This window comes from Alosa alosa, chromosome 8 (genome assembly GCF_017589495.1).
Source record: "Alosa alosa isolate M-15738 ecotype Scorff River chromosome 8, AALO_Geno_1.1, whole genome shotgun sequence".
Taxonomy (NCBI): Eukaryota; Metazoa; Chordata; class Actinopteri; order Clupeiformes; family Clupeidae; genus Alosa; species Alosa alosa.
The window spans coordinates 15,048,863-15,068,862 of record NC_063196.1 but is presented as its reverse complement, the minus strand read 5'-3'; the positions used below and the strand labels follow the sequence as shown (position 1 = coordinate 15,068,862).

General features: G+C 44.5%; 1 protein-coding gene across 1 annotated transcript in view; it reads right to left on the bottom strand.

The window, feature by feature from the left end:
- Positions 1-20,000, bottom strand: part of LOC125299279 (kelch-like protein 29) — a 162,126-nt gene that overhangs the window by 20,176 nt on the left and 121,950 nt on the right. Inside the window, exons 8-9 of the mRNA XM_048250496.1 lie at positions 19,143-19,325; positions 18,809-18,989 (exon numbers count right to left, since the gene is read on the bottom strand). Of these exons, the coding sequence (XP_048106453.1) occupies positions 18,809-18,989; positions 19,143-19,325 (364 nt within the window). The remainder of the gene's footprint in view (positions 1-18,808; positions 18,990-19,142; positions 19,326-20,000) is intronic.

Here is a 20,000-nt window from a genome sequence, read left to right as displayed (position 1 = left end):
TCAAATGTGTAGAAGAAAGTGCTCCTCTGTCTCAACCTTCTCTGCATGACAGTGACCACATATTATTTGTTCGTGTTTTTCTGTACATTGCGGTCACTGTACTTAGTCAGGATTTGCCTCTGCTTCATATCTCTGACAGAGATGAGATACTCTGCCAATTCATATAAAAAATTATGGGGCAGCCGTGGCCTACTGGTAAGCACTTCAGACTTGGAACCGGAGGGTTGCCGGTTCGAACCCCGACCAGTAGGCACGGCTGAAGTGCCCTTGAGCAAGGCACCTAACCCCTCACTGCTCCCCGAGCGCCACTGTTGTTGCAGGCAGCTCACTGTGCCGGGATTAGTGTGTGCTTCACCTCACTGGTTTGTTCATTTTTTGCTTGATTCATTATTTTGTTGACTCTAATTGATATTTGCAAAGCAGCGATGGACTGAGCTTGATGTTTATTAGTTGTTGTTATTGAGTTAGTTAATTTCAGTACCAGCTGGCTCAGAGGACTCTTTTCAGGGTTCAGCTCTTGGGTTTTCTGTACCCCATATTGGAGTGAGTTCTTGGGACTCTCTCTCTCTCTCTCTCCCCCCCCTCCCTCTCTCCCTTTCCCTTTCTTTCTCTCTCGCTCTCACTCTCTTTCTCTTCACTCTCTTTTGCTCTCTCTCTCTCTCTTGTTTACACACTTTGCCCCGTGACCAGTCCTCCAGGGTCAGACATCATGAAAGTGTTCATCAGGAGATCTCGGTGGCCTGATTGTGTCTCTTAATGAGGGTAATGAGGTATCTGAACAGTGGACAGGAGTCTGAACGGGAGTCTGAAAGGCTAGACTCAATCACACATCTCTCTCTCTCTCACACGCGCATGCGCACACGCACACGCACACACACACACACACACACACACACTTACCCCAAAGATAGATTATTTTTCCAAGCCAGTCAAAGGGCTCTACTTTTGCAATAGGTTCTTGGAAGGCACCGGAAGGCACACAGGACAAGTTCAAGTTCCGTTAGTAAAACTTAACTCTTGTTTCCAACAGCTCAACATTAACAAGTACCCATTTAAACACCCAGTTTACACAAGAGATTTACAGGCAGTGTGTAAAAACTCTCTCTCTGTGAAAGGACAGTACAGTAATGCAAGTCATTAAACATATTCAGGACTTCAGCAGTGTGTAAACTCTCTCTCTCTCTCTCTCTCTCTCTCTCTCTCTCTGTGAAAGGACAGTACAGTAATGCAGGTCATTAAACATATTCAGGACTTCAGCAGTGTGTAAAAACTCTCTCTCTCTCTCTCTCTCTCTCTCTCTGTGAAAGGACAGTACAGTAATGCAGGTCATTAAACATATTCAGGACTTCAGCAGGGTGTAAAACTCTCTCTCTCTCTCTCTGTGAAAGGACAGTACAGTAATGCAGGTCATTAAACATATTCAGGACTTCAGCAGGGTGTAAAAACTCTCTCTCTCTCTCTCTCTCTCTCTCTCTCTCTGTGAAAGGACAGTACAGTAATGCAGGTCATTAAACATATTCAGGACTTCAGCAGTGTGTAAGAAAAAGAAAGAAAAGAGCTGAAACTGCCCCCATGTGTGGAGAGGCTGAGTCAGTGCCTGCTTCAACTAATTACTAGAGTTCAGTACGCACACACACACATGCACGCACACACCACACTCTAGATTGTGTGTGTATGTGTGTGTGTGTGTGTGTGTGTGTGTGTGTGTTTGCACTTTTATAATTTAGTGAGTATAAAACTGTGTGTGTGTGTGTGTGTGTGTGTGTGTTTGCACTTTTATAATTTAGTGAGTATAAAACTGTGTGTGTGTGTGTGTGTGTGTTTGCACTTTTATAATTTAGTGAGTATAAAACTGTGTGTGTGTGTGTGTCTGTGATGTTCTGCATACCCATAGATAGTGCTGGCAAAAATGAATTAAAAAATGTGTGTGTGTGTGTGTGTACATAGGGGGAAAACTGTAAACAGTGACACTATGCCAGTTAAGACTAATTACCTTCCCTCCCACATCAGATGAGAGTGTTTCCAGGCCATTCACGCACGTGCACTTGCGTGTGTGTGTGTGTGTGTTAGAGAGAGAGAGAGAGAGAGAGAGACAGAGAGAGATGTGTGTGTGTGTGTGTGTGTGTGTGTGTGTGTGTGTGTGTGTGTGTGTATGTATGTGTGTGTATGTGTGTGTGTGAGAGTGTGTGTGTGTGTGTGTATGTATGTCTGTGGGAGACAGAGAGGTTTTTTTCTTTGTGTGTGTGTGTGTGTGTGTGTTCTCCTTAACATGGTGCCGGATGACAAGAAGAGGACATTTTCAACACTTTTTCCACCTGAGTAGCCTGGACATTACAGAGCTTTTAAATGCTGTAACCACAGCCTGTAATGCCTAAAAGCTCTCCTCTTTGGGTCTAGTCCACAAGCCAGCAAGTCTTACAAGCCTGTGTGGGGCTGTGTGTGTGTGTGTGTGTGTGTGTGTGTGTGTGTGTGTGTGTGTGTGTGTGTGTGTGTGTGTGTGTGTGTGTGTGTGTGTGTGCATGCATGCTTGTGTGCTTAAAACAAAGTGCATATGTGTGAAAAAGTGTGTGTGTGTGTGTGTGTGTTTTTATGTGGTCTAAACCAGCAGCAGAGTCGACTATGGCAATGATTTCCATTTTGAAGCTCCACACCTGCGTTTATTCTTGTGTGTGTGTATGTACGTATGAGGGCTTGTGTGTGCACACATTGTGTGACTGTGAGAAACGCGTGTGTGTGTGTGTGTGTGTGTGTGTGTGTGTGTGAGAAAGAGTGAAATGAGAAGCTCACTCCAGGTTCACCTCTGCCGCCTCTCAATAGTCCTCAGCGAGCCGCTTCGCAGTGTGTGTGACAGATCCTCATTACGTGCGCCAGTGCACTGCAGGCACTAATAGCCTAGCGTAGACGTCGCGCACGCTAATAGCCTCATCAGTGTCTGGAGCCGGCAGTCCTCTGGGCCCCACCTGAGGTCTCTGGGGTGCCTGAGTGTTAGCGCAGACGCTACGCTAATGACAGGAAGCCAAGGAGAGAGAAGCTTATGTCTGTAACCTACGATGGTAGCACCACATCCAAGACATAGTCTACCCACAACAGAGTCTTCTCTGGGCCATGTTAGATGGCAGTTGCCTTAAGTGAAATATGAATAAGGTCTACTGGGCTTCATGACGGGTCTCTGAGGTGCCTGATTGTTAGCGCCAGAGCTAACGCTAATGACAGTGAGGAACTCCTGTCTCTAACCTGTGATGCCATGGTAGCCAAAAGAAGAGTCTGTTGTGGGTATGGCTTGGACCTGTTGATTATTTACATGGCTGTTGCCCTGAGAAAAGCACGAACACAGTCTACTACTGGGCTTAAATTGAAGTCTCAGGAGTGCCTGACTTTTAGCGCTGTCGCTAATTTCAAACCTTTATTTTCCTTCTCAGGTGTACAATTGAGGGCAGCCCTCATTTTCAATGTAGCCGAATGCTAAGCGCAGGGAGAGATGAGGAGAGGAGCTCTGTTGTACGAGCCCAGAGTTCTGACACTGATTTGGCCCTGATTTGATGTTATGCAGGATGGCAGGTAGTTACCCTAAGTGAAGTAAATGCGGTCTACTGGGCCTCACCAGAGGTGCCTGGGGCCGCTGACTGTTAGCGCCACTGCTAACGCTAATGACAGGACTGATGGGAGAAGGGCTGCTTGTGTGAGTGACCTGCATCTGGTGCTGGGTTAGATGGCAACTGTATCAGGGGTGTGATTCTTCCGTTTTTAAACGGAATTCCGTTTTTTTTCGACTTGAAAATGAGACCCACTCAATTCGTATAGATCCGATGTTTTTTTTTTTTAGAGGGGGTGTCTGTCGATCAGAAGTAGGCTATATTTCTGCATTACACAGGCCATCATTATAACAGGCCGCTGACAATGACGACAGGTTTTGTGCTTCACATCTTTCCAAATATCATGCCGCTTGTAGTGTAGGCTATTCCGTTAACTAGTGGATTTCATTGAAAGTGAAAGTAGACGGGTTGATCAGCTGCGTTCTGAAGAATGCTTGATTCAAGTTCAGTGTGTGTGGCGCACTTCTCAGCAGAAGCCATGAAACGGTAAAGGTCAACAAATTGATTTAAAAAGACATCATGTATGAAGTTTTTTTCCCCTCGTTTTGGCTTTGCATCGGGTTCGCTGTCAGGATTTTCCGATAATGAATCTCATGATGCTGATATTGAATTTTAATTTCTGCGCATGTAAGCTGTGCTTGAAGTTAGCTGTGACAGACTAGCCTAACCTTACAGGTTTTCAAAGCCTGTCTACCTTAGGCCTACTACATTGTTTAGTTAACACCTTGTCATTTCGCGTTTGTCCAGCCGTTCACCTCCGTGAACCCCTTGTCTAAAACATATTTCAGGATGCCATCTCACCATGAAAAAACATAACGTTATGGTGACGGTGCGAGATCAAAGCTTTGGCATACTTAGTAAACGTCTTGCACATAATATTGAGCTGAATATTTAGTGGAAATAGCCTACTGTAGCACTGTGCTGATAGATAAAAAGTCGCCAATTTAAAGGCGCAGTCCGCATTTTTAACCCTAGCTCTCAGTGAGTGCGCTTGTAAAACTAGTGTTGTAGCCGCTAAGCCTACACAATCCTGGTGCAGTAGCTTAAAACAGAGCCTACCATTTGTTTTAGGAGGAGAGGTGTAGGACCTACAGTGTTACTTTGGGAGGAGAGGAATCGATGTAATTTGATTATCTTTGGAACTGAAATATCAACATGCGTGCTACGTATATTTTCCTTTTTTTTTACCTTTGCCAATCACACCCCTGTGTATAGAGTCTGTATATAAGAACAACAGCTCCAGGGTTGATGGAGAGAGGATGGCGCTAATGATAGGGAGACAGGAGTAGTGTTAATTTCGTCAAGCGAGACGAGAGGAAATATGTTTAAGTCAACAACCTTTTATTTTATGACTAAGGCGAGGCGATGTGAGAGGCGGCAGTAATGTCCTGAAACACTGACTAAGACTATCTTAAGATGCATTATTGTTGTGAAAAAAGACAGAGACTAAAATGTTTTGCATGAAATAAAACTAGGATAAAATCTCTCTTCATTTTTAAGTCTACAAAATGAGAAGACAGAATATCTAGCTGTTACGTTTTCAAAATATTCGAATGAGTTCATAACTGCTAACAGCTTTCCTGTAGGCTAGTCTACGTGCTGTTGCTGCAACCCTGTGGCTGCAACACGGAACTACATGGAATAATAACACTGGAGATTTCTGCCAGAGTTAGCAAGCTAACTACCTAAGGTTTATGCCACAATGCTACATACCCAGAAGTTGAAGCTTCTCTCATACAAATTAACATCCCCAGAATGTCCCATACGAAAATGTTCATCATGTAATGTCAACTATTTAACTAGTTAGACTGATGATGCAAAGTTTGCTAGCAAGTAAGCTAATATGGAAAGTTAAGCTAGCAAGTTAGCTATGGCTAAGATGGAGAGTCTGTTTGGGGAATGTGTTGTGTTTGGGCGCATATCGCCATCTAGCGAGGCGGAGTAAAACATTAATACTTTGGTCTACGACAGTAATTATAGGCTACTTCAACAGTAGCCTATAATTAGTCTACACTATAGGCCTACTCACTGAACCACCTTGCTTATTGTCTTTGCACTTTGCTTATTGTGTGGATTCATACTGTATGATTTAAACTGGCATATCTTACATAGACAGTGTTGCAGAACTGTTTTTACATACAAGTTGGTTCAATATTGCAAACAACTCATCTATATTATATTTTACCCGTCTGCTCGCGGACCACTTGGGATAGCTGCGGACCACCAGTGATTCCGGACCACACTTTGAGAAACACTGGTCTCTTAATATGACAGTGGTCAGTCAAATCTTTTACTGTCTATGGTCAAATCCCAGCCGAGCTATAACTGTAGCTCGACTTACCTGTGCATGTAAACATACTGACTGACAAAAATCAGAATGAGTAATTATAACAGGCGAGTAGCCCTGTGGACACACAATATTGTTGGAAAATTGAGATGTGTGAAACACTATTTGACTCAAATGGTAATCAGAAATAATTTGTTATAAAAAAAAGACTAAAATGTGTTGACTAAAACTGACTAAGACTAAGCTACCTTTAGTTTTCTTTTGACTAAAACTAGACTAAAATGACGAGACTTTTAGTCGACTAAAACTTGACTAACAAAAATGATATTTGAATGACTAAATATGACAAAGACTAAAAAGGACATTTCGTCACAAGACTAAGACTAGGACTAAATTAAAAATAGGTGACAAAATTAACACTAGACAGGAGGAGGGCTGCTGATGTCTGACTGTTAGCACTGGGGCTAACGATAATGATATGGAATGAGTATCAGTGTGTTGTTATACATTGGAAAATGAGTGTGCTACTGTGTACTTACAGTAATGATGTAGTCACAATGTAAGAGAGACACTGTAAGTCTATTGTAAAATGTTTCTGCTGTGTGGTGGTGATGGGTTGCTCTGACTGGGAGCAGTCAAAGTGTGTGGTAGGCATAGAAACAGACATTACGCCTGCTCAGGAACACACACACACACACACACACACACACACACACACACACACACACACTACACCAGCTGACTGATGCAGGAGCGGGAAACTCAACATCAACATCAACATCAAACAGCTCAGGAGGGGTTCTGTCTCTCTGAGGTACCTTGTTAGGTACACACACACACACACACACACACACACACACAAGTTTAACATGAAAAAAGAATGGTGCTGTTGTTGTTAAAAAATATGTACTGCGCTAGATTTGCTTTGTTTGTTGTCAGAAGCTGCAGTATGAGATCTGGGTCAGGGCTTGGTTTGGGGTTGGATTTGAATTTAGCTCAGGTGTAGCTGTCGGGCAAATCACTAAACACATACATCACTACACACTACACACACATCACCAAATACACATCACTAAATCAGTGTTGCGGCCTCATCTCTGCACTCACACAACTCTGTAAACAATACACAACATATAAAACGCATTAATCATAGACACCCTTGTGACATCATATAAACACACATTGTGACACCCTTGTGACATCATATAAACACACATTGTGACACACTTGTGACATCATATAAACACATACAAATGAGCAAAAAAAAAAATACAACACAATCATAAACACAGACAACCAACCGCTAATAAATACCCCAGGAACACACAGGAAATCCATTCATTATTAATGTACACGCACAAACACACACCATCACACAGCACACAGACACACACTCCTCCCATCACCTTTTCCTTATCCTTCTGGGAGAGGGAATCCTCTCTCTCTCTCTCTCTCTCTCACACACACACACTCATCATCTAGAATAGATCATCATCATAATCATGGTCATCCTCACACACTCCCCTCACAGTCACCTTGTCCTAATCCATCTGAGAGAGAGAGCGGCCTTCTCTCCTGCCTTACTCAGATTACACCCTAATCCCCCCTCACACATCACAACTAAACATGTGGTAGTGTGTGTGTGTGTGTGTGTGTGTGTATGTCCATTATGTCCATGTGTCTTTGTGTGTAAGAGAGTGGATATAGGAATACTATACACACAAGTTTCTGTGTGTGTGTGTGTGTGTATGTGTGTGTGTGTGTATGTGTGTGTGTGTGTGTGTGAAAGAGAGAGAGAGAGAGAGAGAGAGAGAGAGAGAGAGAGAGAGAGTGAGAGAGTGTACGTATAGGTGTGCACACATATCTTTCTGTGAGTTGTGTGTGTGTGTGTGTGTGTGTGTGTGTGTGTGTGTGTGTGTGTGTGTGAGAGAGAGAGAGAGAGAGAGAGAGATCAGTGAGAGCCCATCTGAGTCTCCATCTCATCCAGAATCAGAGGGCACCTTGAGCAGTAGCAGAAAGATCCGGAAACAGCAGCACAGTGGCTTAATTGGATTTACAGACGCAATGAGTTCTGTAGGTCAGTCACCAATTAGCGCAACGAAGAGGAATCAGAGTGGACCTACTTCATCACCACAGATACACACCTCATCAATGCACACACACACACACACACACACACACACACTCACTCACTCACACAACAACACACCACAACACACCACAGGCACCTAATCATTATGAGAGAGGGGAACATAATACACACACACACACACAAATAATGGCTTATTATTTTCAGCAAAAGGAGACAGGTAAGACTGAGTTTAAACAGGAACACCTTAGAGATACAGGCAAAACTTACAACAGTCTACACACACCACTCAAAGAACACAGACTGTAAAAACAATACACATTAGCATATATACACCATCAAACACTCACAATCAGGCACAGCAAAAGAACACACTGTTCAAAGATCTGGTGCGCCCTTTTTTCCTTCATCTCTCTCTTCCATCCCCCTCTCTCTCTCTCTCTATCCATCTCTCTTTGCCATGTCTCTCCTTTTGTGGCCCCCTCAGCCTTTTCTTTCTCTCCAAAGGTTACACTCTCCTCTTTTCCACTCGTTCACTCGTTTCCTTTCCCTCCTTTCCTCCCCAGGCGGGCGCCTATTTCCTTAAAGGCCAAGGGGCTATTTCCTGACAGGTGGGAAGAACCGACACACACACACCTCACACTCATTCATTACACACACACACACACACACACACACACACACACACACACACACACACACACACACACACACCTCACACTCATTCATTACACAAACACACACACACATACACTCCTCACACAAACTCACACACACCTCACACTAACACTCTACACACACACACACACACACACACACACACACACACACACCTCACACAAACTTACACTAACACTCAACACACACACACACATATATATATATACTACACACCTCACACAACCTCACACACATACACCTCACACAACCTCAAACTCACCACCTATAGACATGGTATTAGAGAGACAGTAGAAGACATATTTAAAGGAGAGAGAGAGGGAGAGATGTGGAACAATAGGGAGAGAGATAAATAGACAGAGAGAGGGAAGAAGACAGACAAAGAAGGAGAGACACGCAGAAGAGAAAGAGATAGTAAGAAGATGGGAGGGGGTATGGTGGGAGAGGTGGAGAGATATGCAGAGCAGGAGAGGAGAGAGAGGGAAGGAAGGAGGGGATAGAGAGATGGAGACAGAGAGAGAGAGAGAGAGAGAGGGAGGGTGGCGGGTTAGGAAGGAAGAAAAATGAATTGCCCTCTGGTGAAACGCAGGAAATCTCCTCGACCATCAGCCAGTGATTCATCTGTCTACTGGAGCAGCCACCATGCTACATCAATTATGGACCCCACCCACACACACACACACACACACACACACACACACACACACACACACACACACAGACACACACACACACACACACACACACACGCATGCATGTAAATACATTCATACACACATTCATACATTCATCCATTCATACACACACACACACACACACACACACAGATGCAGCTGAAGGTAATCCCCACTGTGCACATACACTCAGCAAAAACAGATGGAGGAAGCAGGAGAACACACACATACACCCCTACACACACACACACACACACACACACACACACACACACACCAAAACACATTGTCAAATACACACATGAGGAAGAGAAAGAGAGTGGAAGCCAGTGCCTGTAGCTAAGAACACTGGGTGGCATGGCAGAGCTGCAGAATCTTATGGAAGCATACAGAGATCTGTCTGCACAGTCCTCACCATCTTTATTCACTGAGCAGACATTTTGATCCAAAGAGACTGCAGAACCGATCCATATTTCTGTCCAAATATGTGCTAAATGCTAACCCAGGTCCCTGGTGGTAGCAGAAACTCTTACTGACATCAGGACTGACATCTGACCGAGGCCACTGCAGACACACTGGCCAGAGTCATCCGTATGGATGCTACTCTTGGTGTTTGGCCTGTCTTCATAATGAAACAGGCCAACCGGACAAGTCCTGTAATGTTTTATTGGTCTGTTCTATCTGCAGTTATCCGCTGTGATTGTATAAGTATACAGTAAGTATAACTATATATACTCTTTTGATGCTGTGAGGGAAATTTGGTCTCTGCATTTATCCCAATCCGTGAATTAGTGAAACACACACAGCACACAGTGAACACACAGTGAGGTGAAGCACACAATAACCTGTAGCAGTGAGTTGCCTGCTACAGCAGCGCTCGGGAAGCAGTGAGGGGTTAGGTGCCTTGATCAAGGGCACTTCAGCCGTGGATGTGGGCATGGGAGAGCAGTGCTCAACCACTTCCCCCGCCCACATACTGGGTTGGGGATTGAACTGGTGCAACCCTTCGGGTTACAAGCCCTGGTTCTTAACCAGTAGGCCACGGCTGCCCGCGATGATGATTGTCTGCGATGTGCCAGCCGACCTACAGGAGATGGAGTTGAACAGTTTAACTCTGGGGCTCTCCACTCGAGAGATGGACAGCAGAGAGCCTACAGTATTCAGTGTGTACACTTTCTTTTGTCTTCACACACTCTGTCTCCTGTTTTTCTCTCCTTTCTGTGTCTTTCTTTCTGTCAATTTTTTTGGGTGAAGGGTGTAAGGGTGTGTGTGTGTGTGTGTGTGTGTGTGTGTGTGTGTGTGTGGTGTGTGTGTGTGTGTGTGTGTGTGTGTGTGTGTGTGTGTGTATGTATGTGTGTGTGTGTGTGTGTGTATGTTTGTGTGTGTGGCAGGCGCCACCTGTTCAGGAGGCACGTGCATAGTGTGTGTTTGTTCAGCTTCGTTCGGCCCCTCAGTGCACACGAGTGACAGATTGCAGCCTGAGCCTTTGACAGATTCCGGCTCATATTAGTGCGGCGTAAATCCCCCAGAACTGGAGCCCTGACAGAAAAGTGAAACTTCTCGCCACGGCAGACGGCTCGTTTGTCCTTGTAGAACGTTCCAGCGCGCATCCCGGCTGCCTGGTGGTGCCACCGTGTTCTCTGTGTGGTTCATTTGACAGCAGGTTCCAGCGGAACAGCGCCACTTTTAGTTATGCCATCGCCAATTTACAGCTGCAACAGTGTCTGAATTGGGCAGGTACAAAAACTGTGTGTGTTTTTGTGTGTGTTTTTGTTCACACACACCTGCATAGCCTTGTAGGATGTCAGTTTCCCTCTGTCTCCCGATTTGTGAGGGGAAAAGCAACAACCCTTGACAACTACGCCAAAGCCAACACGTGCACACACACACACACACACACACACACACATATATAAATACTCACTCTCTCTTGCACACACACTCTCCTCTGCGGTGTGTGAGGCCTGTTAAAGCCATCTCACCCAACCTCCCTGGTTACTTTGGAATGGGGTTCATGGACGCGCTCAACTCTCTATGTGTGTGTGTGTGTTGAAGTGAAAGGACAGTGAAAGGAGTGAAAGAGACGCTAGGTGCTTTCAGAATTGACTAGAGCAATCACTTGTCTGATGATGATTATGATGAAACACACACACACACATACACAACAGACATGTAGAGCATATACTGTATGCACAGAAACATGCATTATGTTGAATGGAAATCACTGAGTGCACAATGCAGGTCATTGCAATCAGTCTTCACTGCCATTTCTATGAAGACTATGTCTATGCCTTTTTACGCTTGCGCTGCAGCACCGCACGCGCACGCTTTGCGCACACACACACACACACACACACACACACACAAACACACACACACACACACATAACTCGTGGGTCTCTCCCGGCCTTCACAGCTCTCCAGCCCCATCGATGAGCCTTGAATCTATCAAATTAACCATGTGGATATGCTGCTATTGAGCTGCACCCATCGACAGCCCTCTTCATATGGGACTGGATGATAAGTAGCACAACCAGAACTGTGAGTGTATGTGAGCACATAAGTGCTGACGTGTGTGTGTGTGTGTGTGTGTGTGTGTGTGTGTGTGTGTGTGTGTGTGTATGGCCGGGCGGCGCTGTGTAATGTGGTGATTATCCTTGCATCCATCTCCTACAGAATGAAGGCTGGCAGCTCTATTAGGAGCCTCAACCACAGACCACAGTCTGATGAGGAAGATCGACTGCAGCAGCAACACAGCCAGAGGGACCACTGGGACGCGCGCACACACACACACACACACGCACACTGTATATGGTAACTTGTCTCTGTTGATCTTATAAAACTTCATCAAATCTAACTCAAAAAAATAAAACTTTGTGGTTTGCAACTAACAAAAACTTCTCTCTCTCTCCAACATTCCCCTAGCAAGAACTTTTAAAAGAGCATAACAAGGATTTCTGAGCAGTTACAGAAGTGAGAAGAGGGAGTTGACAACAACCCAAAAATCTCTCGACATATACACACATAAAAAGAAAAACACAAGAATATATTGATACATGCACACATCTATGGAAACACCCATAGCATCCATGCCAACTGGGTTCAAATCTAGGACACACACACACACACATTGAACATATGAAAGACACATATAGGACACACCCACAGACAGAAAGTAGAGCCCTCTCTCTCACACACACACACATACACATACTCTGATGAACCAGTAGGCTTACTAGTAAGTCAAACAAGCCCACCTCCACTTCCTTTTTAACCCTTAATATCAGGCTTGACTGGCCACTAATGTATTCTTTCTTGTGTATTCATACATTTATTCATTCATCTGCATTTCTCTATTTATTTGTCTAAAAGCACAGTTGGACAAGAGTAACTAGTAAAGGGTGTGTGTGTGTGTGTGTGTGCGCGGAGAGGAGAGAGAGAGAGAGGGCGCGGAGAGGGAGGGAGAAAAAGAGGCGGCGGCAAGGCAAGGGCTCCATGGATGGAAAGACGGATGAAGAGAAAGCACAGGAGAAAGCGAGGAAGAGACACCAGGAGAGAAAGAGAGAGAGAGAGAGAGAAGGATACTGTGAGAAGAGGCAGAGAGAAAAGAGGAGGGAAGGCAGGAGAGGAAGCCACGGAGACAGAAGAGAGCGAGAGTGGCGCGGAGAGAAAGAGAGGAGGGAGGAGGAGTGGTGGCGACAGAAAGAGAGAAGAGTGGAGAGGGAGGTGGAGAGAGAAAGAGAGGAGGGGAGAGAGGTAGGGAGGATTGAAAGAGAGAAGAGTGTGTGAGAGGGAGGTGGAGAGAGGAAGAGAGGAGGGGAGAGGCTTCACAGCAGGCGACGGACTTCTGAAGATGCTTAATCCTGCAGAGTAGTGGATTAGCACAGCAGGAGGTGTGTGTGTGTGTGCGTGTGTGCGTGTGTGTGTGTGTGTGGTGGACGCGTTGGTGTCTGTATGTAAATGTGTTGTGAATTGTTGTGTGTGAGAGTTATATATGCAAATGTGTGTGTGTTGAGGTGTGTTGTGCTACTTTGCCAGGCACAGAGCCTCTGTTGGAAGCTAACTCCATCACCACACCTCCAAACCAAAACACACCAGACATTTTTACACACACACACACACACACACACACACACACACACACACAAACAAACACAAACCCTGCCCTCGCTGTCTCTCTTACACAGTAAGCACACACATATACGCACACATACAAAACACTCCACTCAACTTTCTCTAAAAGTGAATGAAACTGCACTCCATTCACCATCTTTGCCTCAGGTCTTACTAGGGTGTCTCTGAGTAAAAATGTGTGTGTGTGTGCGTGCGTGTGTGCGTGTGTGTGTGCGTGTGAGAAAGCGAGAGTGTACTGTGGAGTTCTCTACACCCTTTAGTGGGGGAGCGGGTCATTCTTCAGTGGACACTACAGGAGTGTCATGGCTTCTTCTAGTCAGAGCGAGCAATGTGATGTGTGTGAGAGAGGTGGGGAGGATTAGTGTCAGAATATTTTACGCACAGGAGGGAGATGCACAGTCGGGGTCTGTGTGTGTGTGTGTGTGTGTGTGTGTGTGTGTGTGTGTGTGTGTGTGTGTGTGTGTGTGTCGGAGGGACGACATTACTCGGGGCCAGAACCCTTATAACACCCAAGTTTTTGTGCCTGTGTGTGTGTGTGTGTGTGTGTGTGTGTGTGTGTGTGTGTGTGTGTGTGTGTGGTTGGTTGTGTGTGTGTGTGTGTGGTTGTGTGTGTGTGTGTGTGTGTGTGTGTGTGTGTGTGGTGAGGTGTCTGACTGTGTTTGTGCATGACTTATGAGAATATGACCATTTCTGTTTCATATTGCTTATTGATCCAGTCAGACCATGAGTCTGAATTCATACAGGTATGTCAGCTGAAATGAGTGTGTATGTATGTATGTGTGTGTGTGTGTGTGTGTGTGTGTGTTTTGTGTCGGAGGGAGGATACAACTCGGGACCAGAACCCTTATAACATACAACAAGTTTGTGCATGACTTGGGTATTGCAGCGATGTGTGTGTACATTGACCGCGTATGTGTGTGTACATGATCATGGATTTTGCCTGATATGAGTTTCTGACGTGAGACAAAGACATGCATCATCCCAGAGAGAGAGAGAGAGAGAGACAAGACAGCATCATCCCAGAGAGAGAGAGAGAGAGAGAGAGAGAGAGAGAGAGAGAGAGGAGAGAGAGAGAGACAGAGAGAGGTAGAGGGAGAAGCCAGAGGAGAGCAGTAAAGTAATGACAGAAACATTCAGTGAAAAACAACACACACACACACACACACACACACACACACACACACACACACACACACACACACACACACACTCACAATAACAACAGCAGTAGCAGTAGGAAAATTCAGTGGATACGCTGAAGGCTGCTGCAAAATGCACTCAGGTGCACGTAGCAAGGGGACAAACAACAACAACACTGTGTGTGTCTGTGTGTGTGTGTGTGTGTGTGTGTGTGTGTGTGCATGCCTGCGTGTGTAGGTGTGTGCATGGGCATGATAAATAATGGCTGTTATGATTTTAGATGCCTGATCATTGATACTCACTGCACTCTTGAGATGACACACAAGCACACACAGACACACACACAGACACACACACACACACACACACACACACACACACACACAGCTTTCCCGAGAGTTGTGACACAGATTTGTTTTTAATATCAACTACGCTTGAGATATCTTACTGCACACGCTCTGTTATGCTGCTAGGGTAAAAATATATTATATTTTGCTTTTACACAAGTACACACACGCATACACACTCATACAGCCAACATACAAAAGAGATAAACAAACATAGTGATAAACACACACACACACACACACGCATACAGAAACACACACTACAGAGGCAGCCTCTAATGCTCTCACACACACACACACACACACACACACACACACACACATCCTGATAGGCAGCTGAGAGCAACAAAGCCTCTTCTTCGATCGGACAACAAATACAGCCCCCTGGCACTGGGGAAACACAGCACCCTTAGAAAAGAAAGTGTCAATATCCTTCTCACACACTACACACACACACACACACACACACATATATACCGCAGATTTACATCCTCTGTCAACACTGCCGGAAAAAACTAAAGCACGTGTCATTAACAATTTGTTCAAGCCTACAAAAAAGTCCTGGATGACGCAATAATGACATTCAGCTGTTTTCATTTTTAGGCGACACACATTCACACACAGATGCACATAAACATCCACAGCAGACATGCATGAAGTGCATGAGAGAATGAGAGAAAGATGGAGAGATACAGAGGGGAGGACAGAAGGGGGAGGGGGGGTGGAGAAGAGTTCACATACAGTATAGTAGTTAAATGTGTGTGTGTGTGTGTGTGGTGTGTGTGTCTGTGTGTGTCTGTGTGTGTCTGTGTGTGTCTGTGTGTGTCTGTGTGGCAGTAGCAGGTGTTGCTGCACTGGAGAAGAATAAAAATGATAAAAGGAGAGCCAGCGAATCTAATCACACCAAACCATTGTCTTTTCTACAATTTACAGGAGCTCTTCAGGAATGTGCACATAGGATTTAGTCAGCTTAACTGAACCGAGAGACAACAGCCTGTCAATCAGACACACGCTCGCACCCCCTCCTCTTCATCTAACGCTACTTCATCAAATGCTAACATCAGATGTAAGCTAGAAATTTAAACTGAAATCAGACAATGGCTTTCTATCATCAAACACTTCAAGAATGCTAATGTCAGATGTAAGCTCGGCAATGTTAGTCTTTCTGTCATCCAACTCAGGATTGGTCACATTGTATGTCCTCATTTGAGGTCAGCTGAGAGACAATAGTCTTTCTGTCACGGACATTCCTTCCTCTTACTCAGATGATTCAGGAATGCTTACAGCACAAGGAGGCAAGTCAGGTTAACAGAACAAGGACAATAGTCTTTCTCTAAAAATGAATACACACCTATTCTTTTTTTATATCAGACCCTTCTGGAATGTTCTCATCACGTTGTGATGCATTGAGCTCAGCAAAGCCTTGAAGGCACAGCCATAGAACTCAAACTACCAGAATTTGTAGTGTTTTATTAAGAGTTTAATAAACATCAGGTTTAATTTTGTTGAAGAATGGAAGAAAACCTTCAGATATTTTGTGTGTATATCGAGAGAATGTGCGCTCATTTTACTAAATTATGGGCTCAATTTACGCACTATGTAGTAAAATCAGCACACAATATACTTAATTGTGTGTAAACTCATGGATAATGATACCACAATTTAGTCAAACAAACTCATAATTTTGTTAAATGAGCACACATGGTTGGAGGTGGTAGTTTGCACACAAAAATGTTAACACAAATTTGAACAAATATCTCCCCACCCCCATTCTCTGGGGAAATGGTCCATGCTGCTCCTTGACACGACTTTCCCCTGCCAGCACTGATCCTATCTCTATTGCTATGGCAACGTGGCAGAAGCAAGTGGCATATTCTGACCCTAGAGGGTCTGTTATGTACTCTATGACATCACACACACACATACACACACACATACACACAAACGCGCATGCACTCCTACATAACAAACACCAAACACACACACATACTAACACACACATAGGCACTAACACAACACACACTCTCTAGCGCAACACACTAACACACTAACACACACACACACACAGACACACACACACACACTCACACACCGACTGCATCCACAGGCTACTGGACTATTACCAATGCTAAATCTGCTCTGATAAATCTGTTAAAGCAAGCCATGAATCTAAAGACTTTAAGCTTTCCGCTGTCGAGAGAGACGCCTCGGAGCTTGCAATTCTGCTAGTATTTTCGAAAAGCAACACATATTTTTGGTGAGCATTGCTCACTGAAACTTTTATTTCATACCTGAGCACTGATCATGTCACACCTGTTGAATCTTTAAAAGCCTATGGGCAGACAGTACAGGACAGACAGTCCATCTTAGCACCTGGACTATTCCTCTATGGAGAATACTATTTAAATATGTGCAGAATTCATTTTGCCATTGTTTTCCTGAAATATTCAAGGTCGTCCCTGGAAAAGACATTACCTGGATGGCAGTGTATGTTGCTCAAAACCTGCATACATCATTCAGAATTGATTGTGCTTTGCCAAATGTGCAAGATGCCCATGCTGTAGGCACTAATGCTCCTCTACACCGTCATAGATGTTGGGTTTGGAACTGAGCACTAAAACAAGTTGGATAGGTTGAATACTTAGATAGGCCCTCTCCTCTTCAGCCCAGATGAGTCCATGATTTCCAAAAATAATGGCAAACTTTGATTGGTCTAATCACAGGACTTTTTTCCACGTTACCTCAGTCCATTTTAAACATCAGGCCCAGATAAGAGGGTGGTATTTTCTGTATCATGTCTCAATACAATTCTAGCTGTTACAATTTTGGCTGCAATTTTTGAATTGAGTATCAAACTGTGCACATAGACAATGGTCATCAGAGTTTTTCCTGAGCCCATACAATGACAGGTCTGGAAACAGGTCTGGTGTTGATGCAATGCAATCTGAGGTCCAAAAGACCACGGCCATCCAATGTGTTTTTCAGCTCTATCCCTTGTTTGCAAAGATTTCCCTGGATTCTCTGAATGTTTTAATAATATTATGTCCTGTAGATGATTAACTCCCCAAATACATCACAATTTCATGTTAGAAGCATTCAGATGACATTGTTTCATCATTTGTGCGCACAAGTTTACGCAGAGTGATAAAGATCCCTACATCTTTACTTCTAAGACCCTACCTTACTTCTAAGACCCTACCTCTCTGGGATGCTCTTTTTCATACCCAATCGTGTTGTCAGTTACCCTAATTAGTTGTGAATCATTCTTCCTTTTGTTTTCTTTATCATTACACAACTTTTCCAGCATTTTGTTACCCCGTCCCAACTTTTTTTGAAACATGTTGCTGGTATCAAAGTCCAAATTAACATATATTTTCCATGAAATAGTCAAATTTGTCATTTTCAACATTTGATATGTTGTCTGTGTCCTTCTTGCAAATAAATATGAGTTTAAGAGATTTGCAGATTATTACATTCTGTTTTTATTCACATTTTACACAATGTCCCAACTTTTTCTGTTTTGGGGTTGTACACTATACGTCACAATCTACCCCATATGCCAGAACTACACCCAAATACTTCAACGCTACACCCAATCAGAAGCTCAAAACCACACAAATCAATACTTAAATAAAAAAAAAAATATATATATTAAACAGCTTCTCAGAACGCTGCAGAATGTTTTATGTGGACTATCAGGGACTATGCATTATCCCTTACTAAATAGGTGACATGTTGTGTGTCAGTGTTTAAGAACTGACCAACAGTTTCTTAATTTCTTCAGTTCATCTCTCTCTCTCTTTCTGCCTCTCTCTCTCTCTCTCTCACACACACACACACACACACACACACACACACTCACTCACCTCTCCACATGATCCAGGTTTCCGGTCACGCCCAGTCCCCCAATGGCGTACAGTTTGCCGTCATACACCAGGCTGCTATGGCGACAGCGCGGTGATGTCATACGCGACACCAGGTTCCAGTTGTCCAAAAGAGACATGTAGCACCAGACATCTGACACCATCACACCGGACTCTGTACCACCTGCAAAACAAACACACACACACACGCCATCAGATGTCTTCTACCATTACATACAACTTTGTGTAAAATGTATGCACCATTAAGACACACACACACAGACATTACTGGACACAGTAATACTAAAAACACGTCACAGAAGTTCATGCTCCCCACCTGACAGGTAAATGTTGTCCCCGGCCGAGATGACACTGAAGAACTCGCGCTCGTAGAAGGGCAGGCTGGCCAGTGGGTACCACTTCCTGTTCTGGGGGTTGAAGCAGGTGACGGCCGTCAGCGGCCGCTGGCTCATGCCGATGGCCTGCCGACCCCCCACCAACACGATCACCTCGGCCACACCTGGGGCAGGAGAGAGGAAGGAAGAGAGAGAGAGAGAGAGAGAGAGAGAGAAAGATAGAGGGAGGAAAGGAGAGAGGAAGAAGAGGGAGAGAGAGAAGGATGGAATAAAGGAGAGGCTTAACACTCCTTTATTGAAACAATATCAGGTGTTTAACCACTACACAATAAAAACATTGTTAAAAACACATACAAGTTACAAGTTAAAAAGAAACATCACAGGGCTCGCAGAGCAGATTCATATGTTGAAAACAACCTGCACATCCTCCCCACCCTCACACAGCAACCCCCCCCCCCCATACCGCCAGAAAGCTCTCAATGTCATCAACCATCTAGTAAAAAGCATATTCAGACTTGATCCCCCCCCCACCTCCCCCCTAAAAAGGAGAGAGGGAGAGTTGGAGGTGAAGGGAGAGTGATGGAGACAAGAGATAGAAGATCAATTCAGTTCCACTGCAACCATTCCATCAGCTGTCTCAGTCCACTAAATGTGTCGCCGACTGGACTTGTGAGCATCCATACACCGACAGACATGACGTGCCTGGCGGACCGAGTCAGACCCCATCTGACCTCTTGATCAAGTCAGCTACACTCACACACTCCTCTAACTCACTTCATTTGTGTGATCTTAAGGGAGTTCAATTCCTCCAAGGACCTGCAGTTGGTACAATAAGCTTT